This window comes from Pelmatolapia mariae, linkage group LG7 (genome assembly GCF_036321145.2).
Source record: "Pelmatolapia mariae isolate MD_Pm_ZW linkage group LG7, Pm_UMD_F_2, whole genome shotgun sequence".
Taxonomy (NCBI): domain Eukaryota; kingdom Metazoa; phylum Chordata; class Actinopteri; order Cichliformes; family Cichlidae; genus Pelmatolapia; species Pelmatolapia mariae.
In genome coordinates, this window is record NC_086233.1 from 19209540 (window position 1) to 19233773 (window position 24234).

The following is a 24234-nucleotide window of genomic DNA, read 5'->3' on the forward strand; positions in this document are numbered from 1 at the left end:
GCTGGTCACGGTTCCCCCCTGCTCTGCTGCCCCCGCTCATATGGGAGATATCTGTAGAATAATTCTACCTGTCTGTTTCTATCGCCTTCTCCCTGCTTCTCTCCCCCTCCTTCCTCCCCCTCTCCATGCCTGACCTTTCTGCGTTCCTCTCCAGCTGACCTTGGTGTCCTGTCAGATCGTTCCTTTCCTCCACCTCACACTACTAGCTGCTACGTACCACCGCCCCCTTAAACAACCCCATGCTCTTCATTTCTACCCCCCGCTGACTGCTTCTTTTGCTTCTTTCCTCCATGTCCCTTAGATCCGCCCCCTAGATCACTTTCCTTCCCTCTCTCCTCCCCTCTCCTCCTCTCACTGTCTCCCTCTTCGCTCTCTGCAGCTGTACATACTCTGCTTTTTAATTAGACCGACTCACTAGCTCCACCTCCCCCTACCTCCTACTCTCCATCCCACACTCCTTCTCCCCCAGCCTCTCTTCGCTCCCCTCCCTCCTTTTGCTTACAAGGAGACAGGGGGCTTGCATGGCGACATGGAGAGGAGGTCATGATGAAGAGATGCAGAGAGAAAAGGCAAGAGAGCAAAAAAGGAGCAGGACGGGGAGAACTGAGAGGAGCATCTGAGACGATAACTGCCTGTTTGCTCACTCTTGCCTTCTTACTCCCCCTCCTGTCCTTTCACTTCCACACACAGAACAAACGCTCAGACAACTAGGTAGGCACAGTGGAGCTGAGAGCTGTGAGGGATGGATAAAAGGGTTCCCACGTGAAAGGCATGAATCTACGAGAAAAGAGGAGGGTGAAATAGAGGAAGACACAACCAGAGAGGAGGAGGAGGAGAGAGAGAGAGAGAGAGAGAGAGAGAAAGAGGTGAGCTGGAGAGGAAAGGGAGACAAGAGAGGAGCAGATGGACTCTGCACAGAGGAAGGGGAACGGTGCGAAGCTCACTGAGCAGCAGTGACAGAGAAGTGGGAATTTAAAAAAAAAAAAGCAAACATGAATGCCAGAGGGATGGAAGAATGGGAGGAAGCGACGTGAAGGAATAGCTTTGGAAGAGGGAGCGAGCACTTGTGGGAAGACAACACAGAAGGAAAACAGGAAGAGAGAGAGAGAGATGAGGTATGTGTGACTCAGTTCTGTGTCCTGATGGAAGATAGTACAGCAATCTCATCAGCAGCCTTCTCGCAGCATCACCATAGAGATGGAGAGTGAGGCAAATCAGAGAAGAGGCGAGATTTAAAAAGCAGCGTACAAGTGTCTGTGTTGATTGTGTGCAGTGGACGTTGGCAGCGAGGACATATTTGACTTATTGTTTTGTTTTGGCTCCCAACAGCCCGCTGAATGGTCCTCGCATGCGTTCACACACGTGCCTGCATACATTTTGTTTACATACTCGGCAGGTGTGTGTGTGTGTGTGTGCACATATTCCAGCAGTGGGGGTGTGCCCGTGCTGATTTGTGTTTGTGTGTGTGAGTGTGTGTGAGAAATCTAGTGATTTCTGGATTTTTGCTTTACTGCAGGTGTGGGAGTCATTTTCTGATATTGGGCAGCTTTATGAGAAGCTTTACAGAGTGAGAAGCTCAGATTGGTTTGTTGGTGGTGTGGCGTTGCAGATTCCAGCAGCGTGCTTTCATTGCACATTTGTCATGAGCAGGATTGTGTATGTGTGTGTTTGTGTGTGTGCATGTGTGAGTGTTTGGAGCTATACACAGAAAGTTTAAGGAGGAGGCTCTGAATGAGGGAATTCCATTTGTATGGATCTGGGTGTGTGTGTTTATTTATGCGCGTGTGTGCTGCTCTGGCAACATGAGCATTTCATTCTGCAGATTCCTCCCAGGAAAAGTGTGAAATTATTAATGCATTTCAATCATATTAACATGCTTCAGTAATCTTCTCACACATGTGAGAGTAATTGTTTCTCATAGTTTGCACATGTGTTTGCATCCGTCAGTGAAGCAATCTTGTCACTGGCGCGCATGAAACAATCCCAGCCGTACACGTACTCTTTCGCACGGGCGCACACACACACACACCTCCACGTGCACACACACGTGCACGCGCCATGCGCAGGTGCAGATTCGTGCGCCCGCTTTTTTCCTGTGTGAAGAAACGCTGTGCTGTTAATCCCGACTGTTGTCGCACAAGTCTTTCCCCCTTGTTCTCTCCCTCCTTCTTCGCTGCACCACTGTATCGCTCCCTTTCATCTCATCTCTCATCTTTAAAGAGGTCAGATATTGCTGTCTCTCGGCTCTTCCGTCTAGCACTTTTTTTTCTTTTAGCACATTGCTTTTAAAAAAAAGAATCTGTCATCTATCTGCGTCACTTCATTTTCTGTCTTTGCCCAGGAGAAGTTAACGTGTCCTTTTCTTTTATTCTTAATTTCATTTATGCACTTGGAGAATATGCCTATCTGCTGGCCAGGTGTTTCCTCTAGACTGACAGCATGCTGGCTTCATAGGTAACACACTATGATGTACTCTTGGGACATTAGTTTGGACAGCGACGTTGCAGCCTGGCAGAGAGTAACCCCCCCAGGGGAGTGGACTGTGCTGCATACGTGTAACATGCTGCTGTGCACTGGACATGTCCGTCTGACCACGAGTTATGTGGTGTTGCTGAATTCACACAGAGACCTTGGGAACCTTGGAAATCTGTGGCACAGAGTGGCGAGGAGACGTGAACAGTAGAAGAAACAAACTGAAGCAGCCAGCGAAGCAAGACAATTGGGCTTGCAGAATGAGCACAAGGAAGAACAATGTTTACTCTGGCTTTCTTTCACAGACACCCAAACATTCTCAAATTTGCTCACAGTTGGCTAAGTATGCTTATCACCATCCACTGGCCTACATATAGGGATTTCATATTAGGCAGAGGATTTTGGTTAAAAGAGGACAGATGGAACAAATCATTTCTGGCACTCGCGCTCGGAAAGATAGAGGTAATCCAGCCATCCTTGAAGAAAGCTGGAACAAGTAGAGTGTCCTCTTTAGTAAGAAGCTGGTGAGAAACTTTGCGAGATAACATATCATGCATGTTTGAATGACTTTTTAAAGTCATGAAGGCGGCAGGAGAAGCGAAAGTATTTGCCACCTGAGCTGTGCAGAGCATCGCAGTAAAGCACTTTAAATCACTGTGGTACAGATCTGTCATTAAATACAATTTTAAGAGTGTTCTGCACTGAAACTCAAAATTTTTCCATATCTGACACAAATTCAAAGACTTACTGCTTCAAAACAAACCTGCTTTTCCAAATTAAGTCATGAGGTGTGTGTGTGTGTGTGTGTGTGTGTGTGTGTGTGTGTGTGTGTGTGTGTGTGTGTGTGTGTGTGTGTGTGTGTGTGGTGGGGGGCTAACGGTATTACCAGGCCAGAATCTCATGGTTATGCCAAAAAGTGTGAGGTGAATAATGATTGTTTTCTTGTCGCTTGGGAACAGCAGAAGCATGTAGTAAGCACAGCCTGGCCTTCGGGTCTGAAAAGCAAAGGCAATGCAAAAAGTGGCTTTAATTTTTTATAATGACCAGCAGGGGGAGACTCCTCTGGTTACAAAAAAGCAGTGAGATTGTATAGAAACCTATATGAAAATAACTACAGTACGTTTCATCTGATTTGTGACTTTCATTAAACACTTTGCAACAAGAACAATCAAAGACTGCATACTCCTGATGAAGTGGAAAATTTCCAGTCCAGAAGGCTAGCTCTATCTAGGCTAGCTCCATCTAGGCTAGTTTTTAAGTATTGTCTCGAAGATCAAGTAGCATTACCCATTTTCTCTTCCATCAGTCTAATATTTTTTGTGACGATATAGTGGGAACTTTTTGCCCAGAGATAAATAATTGTTTGTGCAAATCTGTCCATGACTTTTTTTTAGACTGATCATTCTGAAAAACAAACCAAGCCAATCACAAAACCTTGTTGGTGGAGTTGCTTAGTTTAAGCCTTCTTCAGTACAGTAAAGAATGTTCACAATTAGAATAAACTGGAGGAAAAAGAAGGGTGTGTTTGTTGAACTGAAATGCTAGCTACCAGGTTTTCGTACTAACATTTTGAAACTTTAAATTTGACATTTTAACCATGGTCATCCAGGTTTTGCGGTTAGATGTCGTGAATAAGAGGTCAATCAGACCAGCAAGCCAAAAGCACCATTAGCTCATATGGTAGTGATCATATAGTAAATAGATGATATAACTAGAGATGGCACGATACCACTTTTTTATGTCCGATACCGATACCGATATCATAAATTTGGATATCTGCCGATACCGATATGAATCCGATATAGTGTAATTTTTCATGTGTCTGAGCAAACACACAAACTCCCTGAACGATCCCTTGGACAACTGTGAGCGACATCAGACGTGTGCACTGTGGTCACGCCAGCATCTAATCCATCCAAGTTACATGGTTTATTAATCAGATTACAGCATTTACATTTATGTTAGACTACTTTTAATTAACTGCTTTAGCCCACTTACAATGAAAATGTAAAAGAATCTTGTTCATGACCTGTGAAGTATGTTAACACTATTGGAAGTAAAAATAACTTGAATTCCAATTTTAAAAACACAACTTTCCTTCTTTCTTTTTTTTCATAAAGCTCTGACTTGTATTATGAGTCTGTGGTCTGGGAGAGAGTCCTGTAACTCTCTGTCTGCAAAATACAGTATATAATGACCAATGTTGGGCAATTAATTATATAGTTACTTCTTCAAAAAAGTAACTCAGTTTGGCAAACAACAAAGTTTTTTGCAGCTTTTTTTTAATGCAGCCAATGCATTTTTAAATTAAAATTTCAAACTATTTACAGAACAATCAGCTGTTCTGCATCAAATTTGATGCCACACAAATTATTTGTGCCACTCCAAAAAATAATTTCTGTCCCCTATGAGATAAAGGAGAACAACAGCCTGATACCTGCAGGCCTGACAACAGGAGATGTATCACTCCTGTAACACCTGTAACATTCAGCAGTCGCCTCATTGTTCTGACACACACAACAAAACTATTGACTACACTACACACTAACTACACAAGATTTGCGCTAAACGTCGCAAATCTCTCACATCTCAGAACACCACCGTCACTCCTAAAACTTCCCCCCGTGTCTTAACAACTAGATGCCACGTTGCCATATCATTTTTTGATTGGTCGACACGGCACTTTTTTCGACCAATAGGAAAGGGTGGGGTTTTTTTGGTTTTGTTTTGCTCAAAGGCGGAGAGTGCTTTCGAGCGTTTTCCTTATAAAACACAGTTTTTACCGTTTCTTCCTGCAGTAAATATAAACAACGATAGTATTCAGGATGAAAACCAAACATTGCATATATTTTTATCATAACTCAGGTTTTACGTGGCCTATCAACACAATTTAAAAACTGGTATAAAGTCCACACTTTTTTCCGTCAATTGTTCCGTCTGTCCTGCTCACATCTCCAATGGTTGTACACGTTATCATTAACATGGCTTCACTCCACATCAGCCACACCGCTTTGCTAGCTAAAACTCCGGTGTCGGCACATAAGGACGCTGTCATAGCCTGTCAACCACGTTGATGGGCTGCGTATATACGAATGTGAATCGCATCATTGGCTGGACTATGGGATAAGGTGGCATCGTTCTAAACACATACAGGAGCAGCCAGTGACTTACTGACTAACACTGCAAAACAGAATTGTTAACGTATTTATTTTAATTTCAATTCAGGTTAGATTTTTTTTGTGCGCAACACAGATTTTCTGTGCGCAGAGACCGTGCCAGCAGTGCGCAATTGCGCACGTGCGCAGCTTAGAGGGAACATTGAACCCAACTAATAGGGTTGCAAACTCCCAGCAAAAAAAATAGGGAACCACCCCCCACCCTCCACCTCATGATGCTTAATCGACGTAATCAACTTTAATTTGATGCAGTGTGAAAAAAAATGCACAGAAATATATTATTTTTCAAGAATAATTAAATAGATTCAACATCTTTCTTCTACAGAATTGCAGACTGCACAGATGGTATCTTCCCAAAGGAAAAAGAAGTATAGCTTACTAGGGTATATTAGACTTAACACTTACTATATACAGTAATGGACTTCTATATATTTTACATAAGATTAAAACTTGGGGTGTAAGATTCAGATAATTATTTATTAAAAGCTAGACATTTTAAATGAGAATAAGAAAGAAAAATATGTCTTTGTGCCCCCTTTTCCCTGTTAATGCCCTATCGGCCCCCCTGGTTAAACTTTGCTAGATCCGCCCCTGCACAGTTACCAGCCGTCAGCTACATAGAAAAGGATCCTGGTGTAGAAAGTAATATTAAATAAATTCTAACAACAGCTTATCAAGCTTAAAAGTGCTGCTGTTGTTCAGCCGCTGGTTTCCTCTTTCTGGTGCAAAGTGGGCCAAAAACAAAGAAGAGAGACGGACTCGCGACAGAAAAGCCGATCAGCTGATCATTAAGCAGTTTCATGATTGAAGTAGCGACAGGAGAAGGAGGAAGAGAAGAAAAGGCAGTCGCTCCACATATCGGTTGTTAAGCTTAACGTGGGAACGCTTTACAAACATTCAGAGATGAACTTACACACTTGCTTTACTTCTCTCTGGGATAACTTCCTCAGAGATGAAATGCTGGTTTGCTAGCGAGGCTCCAAATACAAGGAGCCGCTCTATCACGTGAGCACACTGCTCCGACGTGCTACGGTTATGAGCCGAGTTACGCCGTGTCACAAGTTTTGTGAGGTGCTTTTTTGATATTTAATGGATCGGATTACATTTTTTATTTCTCTCCGATATCCGATCCAGTAATTTACGTCAGTATCGGACCGATACCGATACGTAATATCGGATCGGTCCATCTCTAGATATAACAGGGTCTGCTTACTCATTAAACTTTAAATTTCACCGTAGTTTATCAAATGAGCACCTTACTATATTAAGAAAGCTTTTACACTAGTCATTTAAACTGTAAACTATTTAGGAAAGTGCCTGCTGAGTTCATAAATCAGATTGCAGCCGGAGGAGTCTCCCCCTGCAGGTCATTAGAAATAATGTAATTTTATGATAGAGTTTCGTTAGAGATTTGTAGAACAAGAGACACATGAAGCCATCAGCACCAGTAAACTGCACAAGACCATCTTTTTAATGCGTGGCGGTTAACATCCAGAGGCTAAACTTCTTTCATTCTCAGCCACGGTGGTTACCACTTGGGCAATAGCTTTATTTTATACAGCTTGATTATATAAAACTTCCTTTGCAGCTAGAGCTTGCTGAAAAACAACTTGCCAAGATTGAAGCTGGCCAAATTGGAATGCCAGTAGCCTACATAGTCATAATCAAACAAACCAGCATTTACATTTAGACGCTATTACATAAGTGTCTGACAGGAATGACAATGGCTGTGTTCGCTGTGTTGCGCTGGATATCTAATGAATTAAGAATCATAATTTAATTTGTGTTTGTTTAATTTAATTTGCTGTTAAGCATGATCAGGCTGAAGACTTTCGGCGGTGGGAGGCAGCTACAGCAGTAGTACCGTTTTCTAATTTAAGTACCAGCACCGAGGACAATACTTTTACTTGCTTTACTTCACATACTCTCTTGCTTCTAATAATAATAATATGTTAAACCTATATATAATTCTATGCTGTTGATTTGCGCATGCATGCACAAGCCTTTTATTTGCATTTTAAAACTTGCTGGTTTTATTGTATTAGATAAAACTGAACATCCCTTTGTTTGCGGGATTGCTGAGCTGTACTACACTCAGTGCTTACCTAACAAAGTAGTCATCTGCAGGCAACTCCCAAGGAGCTGCTCTTGAATTGGAAATCTCTTTGGACAAGAACACAAACACCAAAACGGCTTATGCATTTTGCATCTCTTCTCTGAGCCGACCGTGGTGTAAATTTCTGTGACAAAGCACAGGTATAACTCATAACCTCGGTGTGCTTACAGGACCGATAGCTGATCATATAGCTTTTCTTAGTTCCTCTCCACTTCTCCCTTAAATGCCCTGACACGCTGATGCTCCTGATTTACCACTTCACTGAACCCTAACCATGACATTTCCTCTGCTGCCAGGGGTTGCTTCCTCCTGCTTTTGCCCCCCCTCTGCCTGTCTGTCTCCCTCCGCCTCTTCCTCCCTCCTACTTATTCCGATTCCTACTCCTCTTGCTTTGCTATGTGTCTCATAGCATCTCTAAATATATCCCAGCATGTCTACCTCCTCTCCTTCCTCTTCCTCTTTCTGCCTCCTCTTCATCGCGGTCCTCTCTGACAAATTTTAAGCGTGCCTAGACAATCTGATCTGACATGTCTTTACATAACAATCCAATCCATGACACCTCCCATCCCCTCTGCATAGTTGGACCCAAAAGTGTGCTACTGGCATGGATACAGTTCTCAGTATCCTTGAAATCATCAGAATGTTATTATATCTGTGGAACCAGTCTTGACTTCTTCTATTTTGAATGTTCAGATGCGTTTCTAAGAGTCACAACAGCTTAGCACGGGATGATCAGATGTGACCTTAGCATTTTCATGATGCGCACACACACACACACACACACACACACACACACACACACACACACACACACACACATACACACACACACACACACACACACACACGAAGCTACACACACAGGAAAGAGAATAGGAGCAAAACCTTCTTGGAGACGTAAGCAGATAGCAAAGAGACTATAGTACATCCTAAATAATAACTGCTAAGAGTTATGACCCTTGCTAGGATTATGCCACTGCACACCTTCCACCTCTTCCCTGGTGATTTATCTCTTGTCTGCCAATAAAGCTCAACATGGAAATGTCACATGTGCAAAAGGGTTGCCCTCAGCCCTAGCGGTAAGCCCATGCAGCATTAAGAGGGGGATTCATTAAACTGTCAGCGTAAATTTTGATCCGAGGGTAGTTTGCAGAGTGAGGGAGATGAACTGTGGAAAGCACTAGACAAAAAGAGGCAGCAGAAGAGATTGCTGCAAAGCATTCTGTAGATTGGGAAATAAAGATAGAAAGATAGAGCTGAGAGTGGGTAAAAAAAGGAGAACGGCCAGATAGGAGAAAGATGAAAGAAAGGTGTGCTCAGGGTGACACGTCTAGAATGAGTAAGGGTAATGGCCCTATGATACATAGAGGGAAATCTGTCAGGGTGAAGGTTGAAAGGCTGCTTCGTACAAGAAATGGGTAGACCAACGACCGGAGTGAAATTGGATATTAATGAAAAACACAGGAAAGGTGGAACCACTAATTTATCCAGGGAGAAGTGAGGAAAGGAGAAATCACCATCAAGGTCAAATGAACAGACGTTTCTATGCTATAGATGAACCGCAGCTTGTGTTTTTGAGCCTCCGTAGTGCACCGTCACCCACGCCCGCATCTGAAAAAATGTGTACCTCAACTCAGAGTCATTTGTTTTTTCCGGGTGATTCATAGTTAAGCGCCTCATCTGTATACATGGCGGCGATAAGAAAGTAAAATGAGAAGGAATCCCGCGGTTCGTTTCTAAATCCATTAATATATCACAGTGTGCATGGTTGATATTTCCCCTCAAGGCTCTATCTGCTGTGACTTTAATCATGATTAATCCAAATAACCATGTTTTTAAAGGGGTTGACGGGGGGGGGGGGGGGGGGGGGGGCAGTTGTGCCAAAGATCCTCCTCTTCAGTGGAAAGAAAAGAGAGGAAAGCGAGCAAAACAGTGGATGTAAATAAAAGTGGCAGCCCCTCGGGTATCTCTCTCCCTAAATAACCTGGGAGCTGTGAAAGAGTCACTAATTACCCCTCCCACAGAAGATGGGAGGGTGGGTGGGGTGAGGGGAACAGAGTAACAGCCAGTCACACTCGCACAACAGAATTAGCCCGAGCCTGTCAGTGTCAGAGGCTATCACGAGGAGATAACGAGGAACAGATCCATAGATCGTGTAAGGCAAATGACAGCATCACGCCCGGCTGCCTGTTTCGCAGACAGGAAATGAAGTGATATATACTGCATGTATCAAGGCCATAGATCGTCAAAAACAGAGCACGGAATCGGGGTGACGAGAACATACTACTAACTGCAGCATGGCGGACAGACTGTCACAAAATGACCAGATGAATCAGAGAGGATGTCACCATGGCAGATCATCAAGAACTGATAACAGGGCAACAGACTGTAAAACATGGAGGGAAAAAGAGAAATCCAAGGAATACGACAACAGTCATACTGTGTGCCCATGAGCAGAAGTGATACCGAATGCAAAAATTATTGCTGTCACTAAAACACGGCTACTTTTAACAATACTGAGAGGAAAGAGCATAAAAAAGGAATGAAACATTATACACCCCCCTTGGCCAGTGTGAATAGGCCTTAATTACAATCTCTTTTCACTTGTTTTCAGTTTATATTTCTCCACTGCTGATGATACACCGAGCCTTTTTTTCTCTCTCTTTTCCAACCTCCATCCTTTCAGCACTTTTTCTGAATTCATGTCTCCTTTTCCCATTCTGTGTTGACCCCCGCTCTCATGCATTTCAAAATAGCTGCCTATCTTACATCTTCTTCATTATCCGGAGGAACGAGCACATTGTGTTTCGATGGAAACTGAAGCACAATAATATGGAAACAATTACAGTCTCTTATTCGTCTCTCTCTTTATCTTTCTCCTCTCTTTAGGAACTCATGCTGCCTTCGACCATGAGAGAATGAGTCACGGAGAGAAGAGCTGAGAAAAGAAAGAAGCAGAGAGAGAAAAAGAAAGTGATAAAAAAAAATTTCAAAAAGGAAGCAGAAGAGACCAAAAAAAAGTTAAAAAAGACCAGATCATTATGGGAATGCAGTCAAGCCAATCCCGTACTTTGGCCATCCAATCTCGTGAGGGCCCAGGGGACAAAGCAGGTGGAGAAGGAGAGGCTGCCAAGTAGACCAGCCAATGTGATGGACAGACAAAGGATAGGCTGCATTCCCTTCCTCTCCACTTATCTGCAGGTAACCTCCCTGGCCTCTGCAAGAGTTCTTCTTGCTGGAAAGTTAAAGAGAAATGTGAATAAGAGGCAAAAAATACATGTACAACTTCAGAAGACATGAAACAGCATGGACATTTTAAAGAATATTTGATGCTGCATATATTTATTTTTATATAAGATTTTAAAGGGAAGTTTAAGACAAGTTTTCTCACAGATATCTATACTATACCTTGAATTGGGAAAATGGTAATCCATCTTTTCTTGAGGACAATCTTATTTGCAAAGGAAGTCCTTGGTGTACAGATGAGCTGAGCAGCTAAATGCAATACTGTATAGAGACTGCTACATCTACAGTATTTTCTGGGATGAAAGTGAAACGTAGTCAGTCAATCGTATAGATCTCTCACTGTTACACTGAATATATAGTAATGGAGCGATCGCTTTCCTTGTTGACATACTAACACAAGAGATTCTCCACAACAGCAACCTGCCTTCACAGTGTGTGGATGTTGTGGGAGCGAGAGAGGCTGGAGAAATGGTGAGCAAAGAGCCTGACCACTTGCTCACAGGCCAGACCAATGGCAAGAGCAGCTTGGCAGACAAGTTACCTGGGACAATGACCGTGCGCTCTGTGCTTCTCAATCGAGACTCCCCCGATATCGAAAGTCGCCTCAAGCGGCGCCGCAACCGCACCCACCAGGTCCGGTTCAAAGACCTGGAGGATGGTAGCAGCAGCAGTGGCAATAGTGGAACAGGGGAAAACAATAGCCATCAGAAGCCTGCCAAAGACTGTGACAGTCCACATCCTCTTCGCAAACACAGCAGCAGGTCCCCCCTGCCATGGACTGACAGGGATAGGCCACAGACCAAGGATCTACCTGGCCAAACCTCTGTGGTTGGGGCTGTGCGTGGTGACATGGCGAGCACTATAGAGGTGGTGGCTGCCTTTTTAGCTCGAGCGCCTCCTCATCCATTGACACCTGGTCCTACACGTCGAACCTGGGCACCACCACAGGCTAACTCTCTAACCTTGCCAATGACACGCAGGCCCAGTACAAGCACCAGCACAGCCATTCAGACCTCCCCATGCCTGAAAAAGCCCCAATCTCTCCCTTCCTCCCACACTCGTAGCCACAGCCTTGGGGACTCAGTTGGGGTGGATGGGGATGACGAACATGACTCTCAAGACGAGTTCCTTACTCACAACCATGTGTTGTTACCTGCGTCCAAAGATCAGAATGGCCCTCCTGGCCCAGGGGAGCGAACTGTGGTGGAACGAAGGTCTAAAGTATCAAGGACAGAAATTAAGTCTGCTGTAAAAACCTCAAGGCACAGCTGCCCCCCTTCAGTCCTTCAAAATGCTGAGCCATACCACTGTTCCTCTATATCCTGCCGAGATGGCCCCAAACGTCAGGGAAGCAGTACTCCCTCAGCGATCAGGAGGAGAAAGCGTCTAAATAGGACAACGAGTGATCCCGGAAAGGAAGTGCACTACTGCACCACTCCCACACAGACTGAAAGTCCCAGTCCATCCCCACCCCCTTCAAATACCAAACTCTGTACCACTCAAGTTCAGACTGAGAGCCCATCCCCTCCTTTAAGTTCAAGGTACAGCACTGCCCAGAGTCAAACTGAAAATCACCATTCTCCACCTTCAAGTGAGGAACAACGCACAACCCAAATTCAGACCACCAGTACCAATCCAACCCTACCTCTGAATGCTGAACAGTGTACCGCTCAAATGCAAACAAGCTCTCCCAGTCACTCTTCTCCTGATCGTAAACTTTCCACTACACAGACACAAACTAAAAGCCCGTTTGCTTCCCCACCTTTAATACCATCAACCAGCTCAGTGCAAACTCTGTGCAAGCCTATATCCCCAACAGTGACTCCAGACCCTCCTACTACCCAAACAACTACTGTGCCTTATTGTACATCTCCCCCACCTACAAGTGCACCAATACAAACTCCTGAGCACTGCACAAAGCTACCTTGTACTTCTCCAGCCAAGTTAGCTTCCACAACCCCACCTCCTCCCAAAGCACTTTCCATTCCTTGCTCCACTTCTGTACCTACTGTTACCCAACTCCCAGTCCCCTATTACACTGTTGTGTCCCCACCAACAACACCCAGCACAGCCGTGGTCTGCTCCAGTGCTTCTTCAGCTGCATCGCCATGCCCCACCCAAAACTGCACCCCCCTTATGTCAAATGTGGTGTCATCCCCTCAGTTAACCCGCTCCACCCCTACCCCAACTATAACACCCATTATAACTCCTGCTGATCTCACCAAACAGCCAACCCCTGCCCCAAATGTAATACATCAACCACCATCAGCAGCATCAAATGCTACACCTTCATCAAATGTAACTCCCTGTACATTTGTTACTCAAACTGCCATATCTTGCACATCCATATCATATTACACAACTACACATGCAGTTGGTCCCCATGCACCTCACTTGAATCCAACTGCACCTTCTTATGCCACAGTTATTCAAACTGTCTCTCATTGCAACATCCCATGTCAAAGTTTGCAAAATACCTCTTCTGCTTGCACAGGCATAACCCCTTATTCCTCCCCCGTCCCAAAACTGAAATCTTGCACTTCTCCGCCTCCGCTTGTGAAAACCTATGCGTCCACTCTTGCAAATGTTCAACAATGTGCAACACCAACTAAAGCCATTCCTCTGTACTCTTCCACATTTCGTGCTGCACCACCATACACCCCCCCTTCTCAGACCCCGTACAATGCTCAGGATAAGAGGGGCATTCGACTTCCACCTCCTCCTCCACCGCCTCCACCATACACACCACGAAAAAAGGGAAATGATCCGCCAGGTCCTGCAGTCCGAACACCAATGCTCAGGGCAGACAGCAAGGTCAGCAACAAAGATAAAGATAGAGAGAAGGAAAAAAAGGAGGATATAAAAGACTCACCAAAGCTCTGTGAGAGAGCCAGCTCTCTGAAGCACAGAGCTCAAACTCCGCCAGTTGCTGTGATGAAGGGAGAGAAGCAGTCCTCCTCCTCCTCCTCTCCTGCCAAGGCCTGTTTTAAGCCCAGCTGTCTTAGCTCAGCCCAGGCTCAGCTTGGGGCGCTACACAAAATGCTCTGCTCAGGAGCCAACGTCAGGCCGAACACCCCCAACAGCCAACACGCTCTCCCTCCAAATCAGCAGGGATGCTCTGGATCCAGGGGCTGCTCTGCTTCTGGGGGGCGGCCTACAGCTGGGCCCCTGACTGCCACCCAGGCTGATACTCTGAGACAGGTCCAGGAAATTCTGGGAGGGTTGGTGTCTGGGGCCAGGTGTAAATTGGACCCATCCAGGGTGACAGAAAAGCTCTTGAGTCCCAATGGCCCCCTGCATGATATTCGTAGCTTGCAGACTCAACTTCACAGCCTGGAGGGGGTCCTGGAGACCAGCCAGAACACCATTAAGGTCCTGCTGGATGTCATTCAAGACCTTGAGAAGAAGGAAGCTGAGAGAGATGGGTGAGGCTATATTTAATTTCAGTGAGACAATTTACATAATGAAAAAGTGAACCTGCTTTGAATGTTATCAGACCATTAAATGACTGTTATCAGTTGTAATCACCCACAGATCACGCGCACCCTGCTGTACCCACTAGTAAGCCAGGAGGTGCAGTATCATTCTTTCTGATCACTGGTTGACAGAAAGTGACTTAGTTTATGTAAGCCACATGAATAACACACAGAAAATTGAGACTTCTAAATTGTGATTATTATAAACAAGTCTGTTTAAAGTGAAACTATGATCTTTAAGTGCTTCACTTGAGACTTTGGTAACTTTGGGGCATTACTATAACATAACCAAACAACAAGTCAACAATAAACTTCATATCAACAGTAATAGAAAACAAAGAGAAAACACAAGTCTCATATGCACCTGGGTTCATCTGATTTATAAAGCAATAATGTACTACTAAGCATATTTGTTGATGATCTACTGGCTGTATTTTTTGCCACAATAACAACTGATAATTGACATTTTACAGTTTCTCTCAAACATAGAAAAAACCCCATAGTTAGCCTGCAAAAGACTGTAACTTGGCCCGAACCATTCAGAATAGGCTTTTGTCTCAATGAATAAGTTACTCCTGCCAAAAAATGACAAGCTCATTTGACACTGTGTAAACCAGAGTTATCAGAATGTTTCAGTATTTGGTCGAAATAACTCTACAAGTGACTTCCTCATCTTCTAATTTCCCTAAAAAGTTTTGTTCTACATGTTTCTATTGACTATATTGCACTCAGCTTATTTTCCTGATGATAACTGAGTGCTGTTGTGTATCAAAGTGAATTCAGATGATTTATCATGCAGTGTTTATTGCATACTTTGTAGAGCAAAAGTACACATACATTAGCATGTAATGTGATGAATAAAAATTTCCTGCAATTATCATACAACATAGTAAATTACAGTAAACAGACCGTAAAATGTAAACATAATTGCAAAGACACCCCCCCCACCACCACCACCACCACATAGATCATCATCGCTTTAAGCACATAGCGTGGAAACAAGACACGTAGTATTCTACATCAATAAACAGTGCTGGAATCACTGGACATCCTGTTACTCTGTTGGCCACAGAATCTCAGCCACCTCACACCTAATGTGCTCGCTTTCAGTGTAATAGAGAAAGAACCACTGTATGCCGCATCCGTCCTCTGCACTCTCCTGGATCTTCTTATATTCATGGCAGGCTGCTTGCCCTATAAAATGAGTTGGCTCTTCAGTGTTAACAAACTGTTATAACTCTGTTGCTCTCAAGCTCTATAAAATATCTACATACACCAGGATCACCAGATTTTGGTTTTCTGGTGGACTATTCTGCATTTAATGACATACATAATAAAGTGCAAAACTATTTAAAAAAAACACAAAAAAGTCCGCTTTTAATTACAAAGACATGCCAAGGTTGTTAGTTATTTGCTTATATGTCCTAAAAGATATTAGCAAATGCTAAATAACAGACAATAACAAAGAGAAATACTCTCTTTGATGTGCATACATTTAAAGCTGAAGGTTTTCAGATATTGCTTGTGACAGTTTTGACTGTTATTAAAGAATTGAGCCAAAGCAACTGGGAACAACCGAAGCTTGTTGTGCCCAAACTCTAAAAATATGCAATACACATACATGCGCAGATCTTACATGACAGCAGGGTCAGCACATTTTAATGGTTTGATGGACTGTTCCACAAGTAGAGGCATTATCTATTTTAACAACAAATAAACTGCAGACCATTATGCTTAGTCATTTGCCTAATTGTGCCCAAATATTTGCAAATGGTATAAAGCCTTAGCAATGTTCTTTCTGTAGTGCAGAAGAACAGAAAAGTTCTCAAGCAAAAGCTAATGCCTGCATACTGACTCCAGACCTTTGTAATCAGCAATGTTTTTAATGATTATCACCCTTTTGTCAATTGCAACCAACATAATAGCATTCTTACTGCTGCTGCTGCCTTCTGAAGAACTGCTTGAAGGTTTCTGGTTAGCGCTGGGCTAACTTAAATGTGGGATTTTGCAAAGGCTAGCTTAGACTCATGAGTCATGGCCTTTGGTCTAAGCTAGCTCATTTCCTGAGCTTGCTATTAAAAAGGGCTGTTGGCCTTTTTAAAAAATCACACAGTCTGGAATTTAATTCTAGAAATTTCACACACTAGTGAAGATGGCCCCGGATCACACCATTGTTCTTTGGCACCACGTGCCCAAGGTGGTTTCCAAAGGTAGTGTTACCAGTAGTGTGAAAGGTGCTGCTGCCTGGGGTTAAATCAAGAGCCTCAAAAGGGCTTGTTTGGTTTTAAAAGTAGTGTGAAAGCCCTGGGCTAAAAGAGGAGCTATCCCACAACTGAAGCTGTAAATGTGAAATGACTGCAACCCTTGGGCTAATGGAACTGTAAACCCAAGGCTACCAGAGCCTTGCAGCACAGTTCCAAGCACAGTGTGAGAAGCCATCTGTTAATTTTTAACAGTCAATCGCTCAGCCTTTATTAAATTTAGAAAGATGGATAGATGGATAGATATCAAAGCCAGACATAACAGCGCTTTGCACTAATAGACTGTCTCTTCTCTCATGGAACGGAGCAGACAAGTGGGTTGTTGTAGGCAGATTATTCTTCACCAAAAAGGGAATATCCACAGCCCAGCAGTAATAACTTTCCAGCATCGTGTGCTCTGAATATTACAGATAGATGGTTGTTGTGCCTAAGCCTTGCTGTGATGAAGCTCCTCTATTTATAGCCAATCCCCCTACTGCACATAGTGTCAATACAAAGCTCTGTGGACAGAACACAATATAAATTTGGTTGGAGTGAAAAAGGCAAAAGCTAAAACGGCAGGTTGAGCGACAGAAAGAGGAAAACGCAACACCAGATTGAGCACAGCAGAAAGCAGGGGAGCATCTGTAGTTATTTTTACGACGTCTCATGTCAGTCAGGCAAGTGTCAGCTCTCAATATGCTGAGGAACTGATCTCATGTCAGACCATGGGGAGGCTTATGGGAGTTTGGGCGCACCTATTTCGCGAAGCCTTGTTCCTCATGCATGTATGCAGCAGGCGGGAGAGATTGTCATCAAGTGGTTTCAGATGCTCCATGCCTCTTTAGTGTAAACCCGTTTGCCATTCTCATCAAGTCTTTAATTAATCTGCTTCCTACATTGTAAGCTGCTTAGTAATTTCTTCTGCCTTATCATTCCAAAATAGTACATGTTTGCGGGGGGGACGCGAAAAAAAAAAAAAATCATGGATACACAGGAAGGGATGCGTGTCTGTGAATCCATGGAAAGACTTGACTGATGTCTGAGCAGCGTAATCCAAATCACAGTGTTAACACTAATGCCAGCCCTTTGAAGACATCTGAACATGTGACTGAACAGCCTACTGTCTCATAAAGTGACACATCTTGCATGTTCCAGTATTTAAATTCAGTCCCCGGCCTTGTGCACACAGACTTGACTTCTACCTCATAAGCATTATTTTATGCCTGGAGTGATATAGTGACTCATGGTTTACGTAACCGACCGAGCCCGTTGGAAGGGGTATCATTCATTAAAAAATGATCAGGGGTGATTTCAGGGAGGAGATTGGTTTATATTCAGGATTTCGTGTGCCAAAAATTCGAGTCAGCGAGGGAAAAACGATAACCTCAATATGTCTTTGTGGGCTCACACAAACACACAAACACAAAAGCATTCCTCTTTTATTTTGTTCCCCTGATATGTCATCTCTGTGCTTCTCAACAGAAGACATTCCTACAGAACCGGACAGGACATTGAGAACTGTGGGACCTGCAGGGACTGCGCGTGCATCATCTACAGGTACGTGGATGTATACGCATTTGGAAATCTGACTGTTTATTGCTTGCATCACACGTGAGCGCCGAGAGCACAGAGCTTGTGTCGGTGCACAGTTATGTGCATCACGCTGTCACTTTGAGTCACATCAGATTTTAGAAGTTCAGTTTTATGGCTTGGTAGGATTGCCATTCTGCTCTGTGTGACAGCACGGACGGATATAAAGCACTCTGAGTATGGCCACTCGATGCATAAACACCGCTGCCAGTTTTGATCACTGAACGCATTTATAAGAGCTGCATTAATCGCAATCATTCTCCTGCTCCTCCTCTAAATTAATAGGCTAAACAAGAAACACAGACTTAAGTCATGCACCTGTGTTCAAACCACTATTTTTTCTCCCACTTCCCTTTTTGCTCCTCTCATTTTTCAACTCTCATCATGTCTCTTTTAGACACACACAGGCACTCACACACACATAGAGTGACTCCAGAATCATTCTGCTCTGAGATTTGAATTAAAATCAGTCAATTAACAAACAGGATTTCACACTTTGTGAGAGGGTGAAAAAAGAACAGAAAAGTGGGGATTGTGACAAAATTGAAATCCATGTCTCCTGCTTGTACATGTCAAAAACTGTGGGGGAGGGGAGGGGGTCCTTCAGAGAGGAGACAAGAGGAGAAATGAAACCCATGATAGGATAGGAGGGGTGACAAGAGTGCTTGCATGCGTGGATGTAATTTGATTATGGCCGGATTAAAGCAGTACTCTGATTATTAAAACTTTCATTTAAACACCTCGGAAGGGGGCTAAGAAATTATTTCATAAATCTGTGAACGGATAACTCAATTAAGGAGACAAGATTCATCATCAGTCTTTTTAATTGTGGTCTGGAGCCGTGAAAAGTGACATGCATTCACCTCAGACTGATTACTTCCAGTGATTCGATTCCGTGCCCACTCGCTCATTTGTTATTTATTATTTTTGCACCATTAATAAGGTGTTTCCTGTAGCTGCGACGTATCCTCGACCTTAACTCCATTATCAAGCAAATGGCATTATAACTGAAGCTTAGTTACTGTAAACCACATAAATGATTCAATCAAACTATTATCCTAATCTGATTGTGTTCAGTAATTTATTTATACTGTGTGTGGAGAGCCCCTCCGTCAAAACACATGGAAAAGACAGTCGGGGCGACAGTTGAGGACAAGAAAGCAAAAAAGAAAATAAAAAGCAGAGAGATCTAAGAGAAAAGATCTGAGATTTAAAAATGAAAGAAGAAAAGAGGGAGAAGAGGCCTATAAGAAAAGTGATTGAGTTGGAGCCTAAATAGGGGTTCATCTTGAAATATTGCCACATTACTCCTTAGGAATGTCTTAAGCAGCGACACTTCCTAATGTTAAAGTAAAAAAAAGAAGAGAGATTCAAAAGTTATCACTCTGGGATGTTCTTCGCAGTTTTTTTTCTCTCGGGTAGCAGTTCTGAAATATTTGACTTAATACTGCGACCTGCAGATGACATCGCAAGCCTCGGTTTTATGGTCAGATGAGGACTTATCAGTCAATCTGCCGCCGAGTCGACATGTTTCTTTCCATGTGTGACAAGAGGATTTTCCTGCTTTGAAAGGGGGGGGGGAGATTCTCTTTTCTCCGCGACTCAAGTAGACCCGAGTTTAGAAAAAGAGAAGTTGGCAGCAATAAAGAAGAAGGTGAAGATAAAGCGTAGCCTGAAAAAGTGAGTGATGGAAAAGCCCTGAAATCTGACAAGGCAGATTTCATCAATTAAGAAGCTTCTTGAAATCTTAGCCTTCGAAGAAAAGCCCAGCTCAGCACGCCGCACTCTGTCAATCTAGTTGAAAAGCTGAGATGGGAGTTTATTCAGAAAAATGAATTCCATTTCAGAATTTTTGTGCAAGACTATTTGTCATTGACAAGTCAGACACAACAAATTTTAGCCGAGTGATGTGACCGAGATTCATTTCAAAGCGAAATAAAGAGTATTTCTTTTCACGGATCAGATAAGTACTTGTATAAAAAGGGTCGCGATAAGCTCACAGGTCAATAGCGTTACAATCAAACCATTGTTTTGGTTTGTTGGCCGGCAGCTCGTACATGTTCCTCAGGCATGTGGTGCTGGTGCTTAGCCTTTGATAAAAGTGGCTGCATGCTTGCCACATCGAAAAGGAGCCAGCAGAGGTTGTTTGCGATGTATGTATGTATGTATGTATGTATGTATGTATGTATGTATGTTTTGGTCGTTTGGGTCCAAAGTTCAAACTACTGACCTCAGTGGCTCTGTGAGGGTCTAAGGCAAGAAACTACACAAATGCAGATTTTTCTCCTGATGATTTTCTTCCTCCAGTAATGACCCCCAGCCTCCACTGCATAATGCAGTGTAATGTTCATGTTTCAAACCTGCTAAATTGCGACCAGATTATTAAAAGGCACAGAGGCAGAGCTAGTGCCAGCACTGGCAGGGCAGCGGCAGAAAAGAGGAATTTTCTGCATTTTTGATTCACTGCACTCAAAGTGCTGTTTTTTTTGTTTTGCTTTTTTTTTTTTTTGGCTGTGTCACACAGCTGTTTCTGGTATGGACACAAGCTGAAACCATAGTAATTTTTTGTGTTAATGCACATAGATTTCATCTACATTTAATCTGATTTTTCTTCCATTGCAGTTTTAAGGAAAGGTTTTGAGTTAAATCTTATACCTGGCGTTGCTGAGCAAAATTGAGTTGAAAGATACAGTTCTTTATTTGTCCTGAGTGATCCTGATATCCAATTAACAATAATCATCAGTGTTTGGCTTACAGCTTGCAGGTGGAAAGAGTTAATGCAATGATACATTCTAGTAGAGAGTCTGCAGTTTTCAAACACAGCAATTACTCTACACTTTTGATCCTGTGTAGTAAGTGTTTTTTCTCCTGATTGCCTCAAAGGTCGAGAAAATCCATATTATTCTTTTCAGACTTTGCTTTTGTGACCAGGACAATGACATTTTTAAATTTAATTACTGGTTACCAAAGGGCAGTTTGAGGCGTAATCAATCAGAAATAACAAAGAAAAGAAAAAAAACATCCAACTTATTGTCTAGGAAAAAGTTATGTTACGTAATGATATGTGTAAGAGTGGGATTGTAAAATTTGGGGAAAAAAAGGACAGAATCTAACCCTCACTTTAATGCAGGCACCAAGCTGGATATGATAAGCATCTCTTTAAAAAAAAAATAAACACCTAACAACATCATGAATATGTTAAGCACAAAGTTGTTATGATACATGTGTATTTAAGCATGCCTTTGTGTGTTTGCGCACAGGGCTTTGTTCTCTAGTTTCTCAGGACATCGGCAGAGCTTATATAAAAATGCTAATGACACTTTAAGCATGCAAATGTAGATTCTAGTGGCTACAGAGAGTAACATTCTGAGCATTTTGTACCCAAACACGGTTCATAAACAAGCACTTCATTTGTTCTGCCTTTTTTTTAAGGTCTCATTTTACAGGACGAATAATGCATGATGTATCTGATGCTATTTATCCAGCACCAGTGGCACATTAACTGCATATTAAAATGTGAATTCGATTGTGTGGCCATGCAGGAGTGTTAATTAGTGAGTGCGTTTGTGATCCCCCCCCCTCTCTCCCTGTTATTCTTTTTGCTAATGGCGAATGTGCTGTATGAAATGAAGTAGGGAGGTCTAACAAGGAGCTGTTGTGCTTAATCCCCGTGGAGTGTACGGAGACAGCAACCTAATCAGATCTGTACTCTGCTGCTTTATCTCTGCAACGGCTCTGTCTATTGCTCGATCACGCGTTTCGCTGGAGGAGCTTGATGGGCCGCGACTCTGAGACGGATTAATGACTCCGTGGACGATATGTTTTCATCTGAACTATGAGTCTACTAAAGTTTGCTCTTTTTTTCCTTTCTTTAAAACAAAACCCTCGTCGCCTTCAGTGAACAGCAGATAATTGAGGAAAAAAGGAGTGCTGAGGAAGCATTTCTGCCTTTCTTGTTTTCCCTTTCGCTGACTTTTATCCACGGAGATATCACTCGTGTTTGTTGCCAATCTTGTGTGTGGCCTTGTTCCACGCTCATATTGTTTTCTCTCCATTGCTCTCATTTACAGCCTAGTCAGACTCTTTAAACAATTGTCAATGAGTGCCTGTTCACATCAGTGATATGCATATGCATGCCCAGGCACGGTGGTGACAGAGGATTTCTTTTGCGTGTCTCGTAAGAATCGGGCTGTAGACTGATCCATCGGGATGATTTGAGATGAACATTTTGTGACAGCGCCTACAGTAAGAGTTCTTCGCTCCCCAATCCCACCACACACTGACCGTGAATCAGCGCTTCCTGACGCACAGCTCCACTGGCCCAACATTCGCACGCTGTCCCTTGATTGTGATAGACCCCAGAGAGAGCCGGCTGAGAATAAGAGAGTCTGGAGACTGGGCGTGGGAGATGAATTGCGGATGACTCTTGATGCATCTCAATTTCTCCTTTTTTAAAAATTTTGGCAAGTGTCCCATCCCTTCTTCTCTTACTTCTTCTTCTTTTTCCCCTGCACAAATGTCTAACTCTTGTGTGCAGTGAAATATTAATCCACATCAAGAATTCATCACAACGGCTTTAAAAGATTTTAAAAAGTAATAATAGTGCCGGGGGAGACTTGGAGTCATCTCTTTGTTGGCTCGATATGGGTGGAGGATGATTGCCAGAGACGCTTGTCCAGTGGATTTCTGTGATGGAGCAGCTCTGCATGCCTTGCATGATTAAACATGCAGCACAATGCAAGCTGAGTTTCAGACAGAATTAATTGATTGAGAGAACAAATTGATTGGTTAAAAAAAAAAAAAAAAAAACCAGCATGTGGCCTTTTTGTGATTCTGTCAAGCTGTGAAAGGCTGAACAAGGGAATAAAGAGAAGCACACTAAAGTGAAGAACCTAGTAAGAAAATTCATAGTGTCTTTTCAGGAACTCAAGTGAGTGTTAAGAGTTGTGGGCTGTGTTGCATAGAGCCCTCATTCATACTACTCTTGGCCTCTGTAATATTCTTCTGTCTCCTTCCCTATCGCCAGAGTGCCACTTCACAGCTCGGTCTCACGTTTCTTTCCACCGCCTTTGAATCACCTTCTCATCTGGCCCAGAAGAGCATAGCAGTCCAATTCAAATATTCTCCACATGTTCCTAACTGTGGCCCATAGCTACCGACAGCTTCTCATTGTCCTGCTTTTATCCAGAGGAATATGCTATTTTACAGGCATCAGAAAGAGGCGCCTTTTCCCACAGATTGCTTGTGTCACTTCCTCTGCTCTGCCCCCACTTCTCCGTCCCCCCCCGCCTTGAATATAAATACATTTCACACCTAAATGGGGATGAGGTGAAGTGGTGCAAACTGGCAACTCTGGATTGGGTATAGCAGCAGCAGGAAAGAAGGATGAGAGGAACATCAGAGAGGTGTCTAGTGGGAACAATTGCTACTTACAGCACTGGATTCCCTTCAATAGATAAATGAACCATGACCCCAACATGTTTCTATGCACAGTTTACTGAGGCAAATCAACAATTGCACTATACATGCAGTATGCAAATCAGTAGACACTTGTCCAAAAAAAATCTGCACCCCGATGTGCACATATTTAACAGAGCTCCCCTTGAAACACAGTGATGTGTGAACTAATTATAGATGAACTTCTTATGTTCACGTACACAAGGATATGTCTGAACCTGTATGTAGCCTCAAGGCTTTCATTAAACATTGACAATTCTCTTCCATTATCATAACAGGGAGTGAGAAGACCTGACTGAATAGAATATAAAATGAATTCTCAGGGGGGAAAAATACAGAGAGGAAGAAAGAGGAGGAGGAGGAGGAAAAGAGTGCATCTGTACTTGAAGAAGCAATGGAGCAAAGCGGGGAGGAAGATGAAACACAAAACCTACTTTTATGAAACATAAACCATACAA

The 24234-nt window shown here is 43.1% G+C and overlaps 1 protein-coding gene across 2 annotated transcripts in view; it reads left to right on the forward strand.

Moving 5' to 3' along the window:
- Positions 1-445: 445 nt before the first annotated feature.
- The window catches only part of LOC134630713 (mucin-2), a 44791-nt gene continuing 21002 nt past the window's right edge, over positions 446-24234 (forward strand). Inside the window, exons 1-4 of one of the 2 annotated variants that reach the window (XM_063478284.1) lie at positions 446-1115; positions 10654-10965; positions 11427-14435; positions 18212-18286. In XM_063478284.1, the coding sequence (XP_063334354.1) occupies positions 11479-14435; positions 18212-18286 (3032 nt within the window). In that variant the 5' untranslated portion in view covers positions 446-1115; positions 10654-10965; positions 11427-11478. Of the gene's footprint in view, positions 1116-10653; positions 14436-18211; positions 18287-24234 lie in introns of both variants that reach the window. The other variant, XM_063478285.1, reaches the window with a different exon arrangement.